General features: G+C 37.7%; 1 protein-coding gene across 1 annotated transcript; it reads right to left on the reverse strand.

The window, feature by feature from the left end:
• Positions 1-395: 395 nt before the first annotated feature.
• On the reverse strand, positions 396-1,592 carry LOC137959556 (uncharacterized mitochondrial protein AtMg00810-like). Its single transcript, XM_068806922.1, has 2 exons — positions 1,185-1,592; positions 396-998 (listed from the first exon to the last, which is right to left on the reverse strand). Exons 1-2 carry the CDS (start codon positions 1,590-1,592, stop codon positions 396-398), a joined length of 1,011 nt encoding a protein of 336 aa, XP_068663023.1.
• Positions 1,593-10,786: the final 9,194 nt, after the last annotated feature.

The raw sequence follows: 10,786 nt of genomic DNA on the forward strand, positions 1-10,786 counted from the left end.
CGTCGGATTGGAACAAACATGAAGTTTGGATTGGAACAAACATGAAGTTTGGATCGAAAAAATTCAAAGAGAGGGCGTTGAATACTTTTGGTAAAAATATCCGCAATTTGCAGGTGAGATGGCACATACTGTGTGTGAAGTTTGTCTGTAGCAACAAGTTCTCGAAGGAAATGATAATCTAACTCAACATGTTTGGCGCGCTTGTGAGATACGGGATTGGAGCTGAGGAAGATGGCACTTTTGTTGTCACATATGAGTAGAGGTGGTTATGGAAGTGGAACATATAGATCGGTAAGAAGATGTGTAAGCCAAATAATTTCAGCTGCAGTGTGCGCTAGAGCACGATACTCAGATTCACATCTGGAACGAGATACTGTTGGCTGTTTTTTAGCACTCTAAGAAATCAAATTGTCCCCAAGATAAATGGAGTAACCAGAGGTGGAGCGACGAGTATCAGGACAACCAGACCAGTCAGCATCAGAGTTAGTGACAAGAGCAACAGGAGTAGAGGATGGACGAAAAATAAGGCCAAAGTGAATGGTACCTTTGACATAGCAAAAAATACGTTTAACAGCAAGAAAATGATCTTCAGTGGGAGCATGCAGGTATTGACTAACAGAGTTGATCGCATGGGCGATGTCAGGGCGAGTGATGGTCAAGTATTGAAGGGCACCAACGAGAGACCTATAGAGAGTGGGATATGAAAATAGAGAACCATCTGCGGATAGATGCCGTGAAATGACCATAGGCATAAGAACCGGCTTGCTATTAAGTAGCTGAGCGCGAGTAAGAATATCTCGTGCATATTTGAGTTGACCGATAAATAAGCCATCACTAGTTGGCGAAGCTTTAATACCAAGAAAGTAGCTGAGCGGACCTAAATCTTTAGTTGCAAACTCAGAATGAAGCTCACGAGTGAACCTGGTGATAAGGGCTGAGTTGTTGCTAGTAATAATTATGTCATCAACATAGAGGAGTATATATATAGTGTGTGAATGCTGATGAAAAACAAATAGAGAAGTGTGAGCACGATTGCAGGAGAATCCAAGTTGAGTGACAAAGGAGCTGAAGCGCTGGAACCAGGCACGAGGAGCTTGCTTGAGACCATAGAGAGCTTTTTTTAATTGACATACGTGATGCGAATATCGAGGGTCAATGTACCCAGGAGGTTATTCCATGTAAACCTTTTCAGTGAGAGTACCGTTGAAGAATGCATTCTTGACATCAAGTTGGTGAAGAGGCCATTTGTTGGTCACAACAAGAGAGAGCACAACCTGGACAGTAGTTGCTTTTACCACAGGGCTAAAGGTGTCAGTGTAATCAAGACCAGGGATTTGAGTATAGCCCTTGGCAACGAGGCGTACTTTGAGACGCTCAATGGATCCATTAGGCAGGTATTTTGTTCGAAACACCCATTTGGAACCCATAATATTGGTGTTTGTAGGTCGAGGGACTAAAATCGTCCGATTATTTTGCAAAGCTCGAACTTCTTCATCCATGGCAGCAAACCAAGCTGGATTCTTAGCGGCAGATTTGAATCCTTTAGGGTCAGTAGAGACAAGGAGAGCAGAGAGAAGTCTAGAGGAGCCCATGATACCGAGGTTGGCCGGGTGGCGTGGTATGAAAATGCCAGCTTTACCTCGGGTTAGCATATGATGAGAACCCAACGGTAGTGTAGAGATTGGAGTAGGAGTAGTGATTTGTCTCAGGAGGTGTCGGACTGGAAATCTGATGCCACGAGGAGGAACCTACAAAAAAATCAGTTGTCTACAAGGATGCATCGATTGGATTAATACAAATTGAACATGGGTTTAATCCGGATTGAGTAATATGCGAAGAATGGTGTGAGAAGGAAGGAGGAGTTTCTATATGTATAAGACTGGGTTCCAGAAAGTTGGAAAACTGGAGAGAGGATGGGGATTGAGCCTGTGAGGATTTTATGAAAGGAAAGTTGGTTTCATCAAATTGGGCATGGTGGGTGATGTAGATCCGTGAGGAGATAGGATCAAGGCAGTGAAATCCTTTATAAGAGGGACTATAACCTAAAAAAATGCATGGAAGACTACGAGGTGAAAATTTTTTATTCATATAATCACGTAAGCAAGGATATACACGACAACCAAAAGGATGAAAATTTTCATAATTTGGAACATAACCATATAAAAGTTCAAACGAGGATTTACCGACAAGAAGTGATGTGGGTAAACGGTTGATGATGTAAGCTGCAGTGCTGAAGGCTTCACCCCAGAAGCGAGGAGAAAGATGAGAGTGAAAAAGAAGTGTCAAACCAGTTTCAGTCACATGACGGTGTTTGCGTTCTGCATGTCCATTTTGGGCAGGTGTATATGGGCAAGAAATTTGATGATGGATTCCAGAGGTACGAAGATAAGTTTGGAAGCAAGTACTTGTAAATTCTCCTCCACCATCACTTTAAAAATTTTTAATATGTGCCGAATATTGATTTTCCAAAAGTTTTTGAAATTGGGTAAAAATATTACAAAAATCTGATTTGAATTTCAAAGGATAAAGCCAAGTGAATAGGGAAAAATCATCCATGAAGATAACATAATATGCATATCCTAAATGGGATTTGACAGGTGAAGGACCCCATATGTCACAATGAATAAGGTCTAACACATGAGATGACCTAATGTTCATGACGTGGAAAAGGTGGAAAATTCGACGCCAAGTCCACGGAGAAACTAGTAGAGTTTGTCGGTGTTGTCGGCTGGTCTACCGATTGCGTGAAGCTGATCGCAAAGACCCTTGAAAGTGTGTGTGTAAGAGACAATGGATTGATTGTTGTGCATTGATCCATTGCTCTCCATTGCAAATATTCAGTAGTAGGAATGGTAGAATTTGTAGTAGCAAACTGAGGTGGTGGCATGAGGGTTTCATTCACATAGGGGAGAAGATTATTACTTTCCAAAAGAGGAAGAAGTTGGCTTTTCCAAAAGAGATATGTTGTGGAAGAAAGTTTAATGGTAATCATATGGATGAGGGTATGGAAAGGGAGAATTTGAGAAAAGGCTTCGGCGACCATTTTTTTTTTCAAGCCTGTTGAACCGAGGTGGGTTCAGTGCGAACCCGAGCGATCTGAGCTAACCCGGTTCTGGGCGGCGTGACAGAAGCGAGACATGTGGCTTGTCTCCTTCGTTTCCGACAACGGGCAGCCAGTGTTTCGGCGAGTGTCTGAGATGATTTAGCTCGTCTTCAACGAATTTCGGCCGACGTCGCTTTTTGTGCCAGTGGGGGGAGGCTCGTTTCCAACCGTGTGAGGTCGCCGAGCTATTGCGCTCTCTGGTCAAGAGTGGTGGTGGCCGAATAAAATTTTTCCGGCAGATCGATCAATTATAGCTCTGGGAGGGAACCTCTAGTGTTCTGTTGTTGGGCTGGATGCTACGACAGCGGCGATGAACAATGGGACTACAGTGGCAGAAAAAGGTTACTAGTCGGAGAGGAAAAAAATTACTTAGGAAACAGGATCGGATGGACTCCTGATACCATGTAAAGATTAAATCTTTATTCACCACGATTTGGAAACAAGATTACATCACATATTTATACAGAAAATTGAAAACAAGAATTTGATAAATCTGGCTTGGTGATGCGTCGATGCCGGATTTGTGATCTGTCGATTCCGGTGGACGGAAGCATGTAGATGCATTGCCGTTCACAGATCACTCAGGGAAAGAAAAAATAAAATAAAATTTAAGAAGATCTATTTTCTTTGGAGAGTGTACTTTTATGCTAATGCGACCTATATAAAGTACAATAATATATAGAATGTAGATTTTTTATGTTAGTGTAACATTATGGAAAGAGGGCATTCATATAAGTCATTATAAATTATAAAATATTTTTAATTAGTTAACATATCTGGTATCGACTACTTTGGTTATAAAATAATTTTTTAGTTTGATAATTTAATTTTGACTCTTAAAAAAATATAAAATTTAATTCACATCGTGTAATTAAATTAATAAAATAAATGTAAGCAATGATTTAAATTGATTTAAAGTGATAATATAATTTAAATTAACTAATTTTTTTATTATAAATTAAGTTACTAATTTATTTATTTAAAACTAGTGATAAATAATAAAAAAATTCAAGTAATTTATTTAAAAATTATAAATTAATTTTTTTATAAAATAAGCATTAGATAAAAATTAAAAAATATAAAAAATTAATTTAATATTTAAATTAAATTTACTTTGATAAAAATTAATTTTGACTTCAATACAACAAATTAAAAAGTTTCGTTGAATCCAATTAAAAATCATGAAATAATAATATAGGATTAATTTGATCAAATATCATCAATTAAAGATGTCACAAATACTTAATTAAAATAAAAAATAGGTCTTAATAAATTAAATATATTAGTAAAATAATTGAAGCAGTAGTAGTAATTAATTGAAGTAAATTTTTTATCAATTTAAAAAAATATAATAATCACATTAATATTTAAAAAAATGAAGAAAAATCCTCTTGGATGGTGACTAAGGAAGCGGGTGGGGGAGGTGCTCCTCCTCCCACTGTCGCTGGAATGAAGCCCTCATATTAGTTTTTCTGCATACTCTACAAGTCGTCGAGGATGCTAAGGACGCCTTTTCCTCACCCTCGTGCTAGAATTTTTGTATGGAAACACTAGTTCTCCCTTTTCCTTCCTCGACGTCATTTGCAACTTGCAAACGATGCCAAAAACAGAAAAGGGGGTGATAAGGCTCTCCCCCTTCAAGCGTAGCTTCCCTCCCCCCTTGTATTGTTGAAAAAATAAACAAAAAAGAAGAAGGCAGAATGAAGATGATAGAACAAAAGAGCATCAAACTACTCAGTGCAAACCCACAAAGACAACTAACGATGGCAAGTGAAATTCCAATATGAGAAATGGAATTTCACATTCCATCGTGTTGCTAAGAAATAGGGTTGATCACTGAGTGAAGTGAATTCCACCCAGACTTTCCAAGTTCACTAATTTTCCAAGTGGAATAAGAGGGCCTTAAAAGTCATCACTAATCAAATTACTATGAAGTATTATGTCAAATTGTCCATCAATGTATCCTTCTTCATGGGTGACTGCCACAACTAATGCAACTTTTGTATAACATGGGAATGGTCGTAAATTGTTTATGATGGAATGGATTTTATTTTTGTTGTCAGTGGTTAATATTTATGTTTTTACTATAACATGTTTCATTTATTGTTGTTTATTGATAGATTAAACGAGTAAATGCATAATAAATGAAATTTTTTAACATTTTAAAAATTTTAGGATTTAGGTTTTTTTAATTTTTAAAATTTAAAATTAACATTGCATTATAATTTTAAAAAAAAAACCTCTAGAAACATAATATGGCATTATATTTGTTCTAATGAAAATTAAAAGAGTAAACGAAATGATGGCTCAAAATGAGAACAACAAGTGATGGCCACATGAAAAATCTCTCAATTTGTTAAGATTATTTCTATGTTGAATTTATGGAAAAGAGAAATACTTCATTGATTTATTGTAATCAGTGTACATGAACCTGTATTTATAAAAGAAGAAGGTAGTAGAGTCCAATTACAATAAAACTACCTTTGTCCTAATTATACCCAAACTCTAACACTTAAAGATAAGTCCTAGCATAATTAAATGACCCAATATAGATAAAAGACAAACATAAATCAAACTAGAACTCTTCTAGGATGTGACCATAAGATAAATATGCCTTTATGAGTCCTTCTTGATCTTCCAATTGATGTGAAAAGGATGCTAGCTCATGGTAATCATTGTAGTCCTACCTCTTATGTGCTTAAGCCCATCTTATAGGCCTTCCTTGGTTGTGCGGCCCATCTTATAATACTCTTAGATATGTGGACTTTCCTTGGTCGTGTGGGCTTGGGCATATCTTCCAACACTCCCCCTCAAGCTGGGGGTAAGAGAACAACATGAACTCCCAGCTTGCTGCAGATGATATATAGAATCTCTTTTTGTATAATGTGGCAGATCTTCCAACTCTTCCCCTCATGCTGGTGCTCTCGTTCATGAGGCCCAACTAGCATAAGAAAAGTGATAGTAAAATCACTTCAAGTTGTATGACATTGCTATTTAATCCAGTCAATTAACTCCTATCATCTATAGGTAGTGCCATTCCTATCTTCTATAGGTAGTGGGTCTATACACTATTCAGAAGTGTAATAATAAAAAAACTCCTCCATCACTGTGTCCCTCCACAAGACAACGACTCTCAAGTGGTAGGAGTAATAAATGCCAATTCATGGGGGGTATAACATAGAGTTAGTAATAAACTCTTCCATCACGGTGAAATAACATAGATGTCCTTACGGGTAGTAGATGTAGTAATAATCTCCTCCGTCACGGTGATGTAATATATATTGAGGCCACCTCTTCTTCAATAATAATGTCTCATCCAAAGAGACATAATAGTAGCAGCTGTATATAACACGACCATCTTCGAACTCATATAACATGAACCAAAATAATAAACCTTGTAGAAGGACCCATGAAATAATCATAATCCGATATAAATATTTTATCTTAGATGCAGAAGCTTCATCTTTTGTGCTCCCCTTTTCTTGAATATTTTGATTACATAAATTCATCCACAACATATGAAATAAAATACCTCTTTCTTATACTTCTTCTACTTCTCCCCCTCAAGCTGGGAGGTAATGGCAATGATCCCAGCTTGAACCAAATATCATAGATGTAGCAATAGGCCCAAATAATAGAGATGTATAAATAAGCCCTCAAACCAGGGAGAAGTGAGATATTTTCCTGATATATCAACTCAAAAAGTAACACAAAACAATGGGCATAAATTCGGATTTTTCAATACAATAGAATACTAGCATGACCTTTGATTCTTCCAATGCGAATATTTCTTTAAATATAGATCAGATTGACATTAAATATTTTCCTTATGAAACTAGACTTAAATAAATTTCATCCAAGTATAACTTCTCTTCATAATATATAATTATCAGAAGATAAATAATCTGATAGATTTCGGTCTCCGTTATCTGGCCGAACTAAGTACTGTTTCTCCTTTTTTTCCAGAATGACCATTGACTCTTCCAAGATTGTAGAATTTAGGATCTCATGAAAGGAACTTTAGATCAACAAGAAAGATGAAGAAGAAGAAGAAGAGAGAAGGAGAAGAGAAGAAGAAGAACGTGGAAGAAGAGAGTTTGGATTAAGGGAGAAGAGGGTTGCATAAAAAAGAAAAATGAGGGCTGGACAAATTTGTGGAAAGAGAGGAGAGTGCTTCAATGCCCTACCTCTTAGCCAATGCCTTTATTTATAGTTTTACAATACCCTTAGGGCTACAACTTGATAAAACAAAAGACATAAAAGGAACACATATTTACACTTCTATGCCATCTTTATGGAAAGTACCATATTTTACACATATGCTACTCCTTTGATGTGTGAGCTTCTTGTCTTGAGCTCGTGGGCTTGAGCCCATCTTCCAACACTCCCCTCAAGCTGGAGGAGAAAAGACATCATAAATACCCAGCTTGCCACATATAAACGATAGGATTTTAGATGTAACGGGTTTAGTGAGAATATCAGCTACTTGCTCTTGAGATGACACATGTTTGAGAGAGATTATTCCTGCTTGAAACTTCTCCCGTATAAAATAACAATCCACCTCAATATGTTTAGTTCTTTCATGAAAAACTGAATTTGAAGTGATATGAATGGCTACTTGATTATCACAATGCAGATTCATGGACCCCTTTTTATAAAAACCTAGTTCAGTAAGAAGGGTCCTAATCCATAAAAGTTCACTAACGGTATGGGCTATAACTCTGTATTTTGCTTCAGCGCTCAATCTTGCAGCCACATTTTGCTTCTTAGTTTTCCATGTAACCAAGTTTCCCCCAACCAGAGCACAATATCCTGATGTAGATTTTCTATCATCAGGAGATCCAGCCCAATCTGCATCTGAGAAGCCTTCTATGTTGAAGTGCCCATATTTTTTATACAGCAATCCTCTTCCTAGAGCTCCTTTTAGATAACGTAATATTCTCTCTAAAGCCTGCCAGTGGGTAATTTGTGCATGAATTGACTCACCACGCTTACAACATATGATATGTCTGGCCTAGTTACCATGAGATAAATCAGTTTTTCCACGAGTCTTTGATATTTGCCAATATCAATATCTTCTTCATTTGTGGCACATAATTTTACATTTGTATCTATAGGTGTGTCAACTGGTCTACAACCCTTCATTCATGTTTCTTCAAGGAGATCCAAGATATATTTCCTTTGAGACAATATTTTCCCATGTTTAGATTGAAGAACTTCTATACCCAAAAAATATTTAAGCATACCAAGGTCTTTAGTCTTGAATTCCTGACATATCATCTGTTTCACCTCTTGTATGCTCAAAGCATCATCACCGGTTAAGATAATATCATCCACGTATACGGCCAATAATATTTTTCCTTTGACCGTATCTTTATAATATATGGAATGATCAACTGAGCACCGATGAAAACCAAACCGTTGGAGTGTTTGACTAAATTTATTGAACCAAGCCCGAGGAGACTGCTTAAACCCATATAAAGACTTTTTTAACTGGCATACTGACTCCACCTCAACCACATAACCAGGTGGTTGAACCATATAAATTTCTTCACTGATATCACCATTTAAAAAAGCATTTTTAACATCCAACTGATAGACGGGCCATGAGGAGTTAGCAGCAATAGATAAGATGATGCGTACCGAATTCAATTTTGCAACAAGAGAGAAGGTCTCTTCATAATCTATCCCATAGCACTGGGTATAACTCTTAGCAACCAGTCGAGCTTTAAGACGAGCAACCGATCCATCCGGATTATGTTTCACCATAAAAGCCCATCGACAACCAACCGGTCTTTTACCTTTCGGGAGTGATGTTAAGTACCGGGTTGAGTTTTCGTATAAGGTGTGCATTTCTTCATCCATAGCCGCCTTCCATCCTGGATGTCTCCACTGCGGAATGGAAGTAGAAGAAAGGGATGCAAGAAACTGAAAACACTCGAAAGACAAGCGATGGTGAGACATAAAATTTGAGGTAGGATGCGAAGTAGTACAGGAGCGACGTTCTTTTCTTAAAGCAATAGGCTGAGTATCAAATTCAGGCCCATACATAGGAGGAGAAGGACTTACTTCGGGTGGATCCGAAAACTCCACAGGTGAAGGTACGGCCGGTGCATCAGGGGATGGATCCACTTCAAGATTGAACGGCACAAGCGGACTAGGAGTAGTAGAAGGACAAGTCCATCCTAGAGGAGCATCATGGGAGGATTAGAAGGGAGTGTTCTCAAAGAAAGTCACATCCCTAGAGATAAACATCCTCCGAAGGGTAGGATTGTAACAGACATAACCTTTTTGGGTGCGAGAGTATCCCAAAAAAATGCACTTCATAGACCGAGGATCAAGTTTATTTTTATGTGGAGATGTAACATGAACAAAACATGTACATCCAAACACTTTCAAAGGAAGAGAAAAATGATCTTCACCATTAAATAACACAGAGGAAGGAGTTTTATGAGGAAGGACTGATAAAGGTAACCTATTAATGAGAAAACATGCTGTAAGTATAGCATGAGGTCAATAGAAATAGGGTACCTTCATGGAGTAGAGGAGGCCCCGAGCAACTTCAAGAAGATGACGATTCTTCCTTTCAGCAAAACCATTTTGTTGAGGAGTATAGGCACATGATGTTTGATGAATAAGCCCATTACTCTCACAAAATGATTTGAAGTCATGAGACATGTATTCCTTAGCATTATCAGATCTAAGGGTTTGAATTTTCTTCCCAAATTGTGTCAAGACCATAGCCTGAAAATTTTTAAACAAAGGAAGAATTTCGGAATGCTCTTTAAATAGATATAACCAAGTCACTCGAGTAAAATCATCAACAAAAATGACAAAATATTTAACTTGGAAAATATTTGAGACACATAAAGGGCCCCATATATCAGAATGTATTAGCTCAAACGGAGCAGTACTTGTAGTTGTAAGACGAGGAGAATATGTACTCCTGACATGTTTACTTAATTGACAAACCTCACAACTGATATTAGAAAGTCCTTTTAAAGATGGAACCAAAGAACGAAGTGAAGGGGTAGACGGATGACCAATTCGGTTGTGCCAAAGTTGGGCCTCAGATGTAGTGGATGATAATGTAGCTAATGGTGGAAGAGTGAAGTAGTACAAACCCCCCTTTTCATGGCCACCACCAATCACCCGTTTTGTAGTGAGATCCTGAAAGACACAAGAAGACGGTGAGAAGGTGATAGAGCAATTTAATTGTTTGGTCAATTGGCTAACGAGAGCAAATTTAAAGGAAATTGAGGAACAAACAAAACATCTTGAAGGGGAATAGATGAAGTAAGAGAGGAGGAACCTTTGCCAAGGACCTTGGTTTGGGTACCATCAGCAATAGTAACGAATTTATGAGGATAATAAGGAGAAAAGGACTGCAACAAGTGTTTGTTACGTGATAGATGTTCGGAGGCCTCAGAGTCGATGATCCAAGAGGAAGAGGAAGAAGAGGAAGAAAGCATACCTGAGGCAATAGTAGTGGCAGCAGTAGATGATGAGGGAATAGATGATTCCATGAAGGACTTCATTTTTTGAAATGCAGCATAGTCTTCAGCCGTAAGAGTCACATTTCCAGATGATGATTCAGCCTTATCTTCATTTTTCTCAATGTTAACTGAGATTGGGTTAGCTGTGGCCCAATCAGGCTTGCCATGAAGTTTCCAGCATGATACC

Source organism: Aristolochia californica, unplaced genomic scaffold, assembly GCF_029961685.1.
Source record: "Aristolochia californica isolate CCGP_79_NKW_82.1479 unplaced genomic scaffold, dmAriCali1.0.hap1 SCAF_3, whole genome shotgun sequence".
In the NCBI taxonomy this organism is placed as follows: domain Eukaryota; kingdom Viridiplantae; phylum Streptophyta; class Magnoliopsida; order Piperales; family Aristolochiaceae; genus Aristolochia; species Aristolochia californica.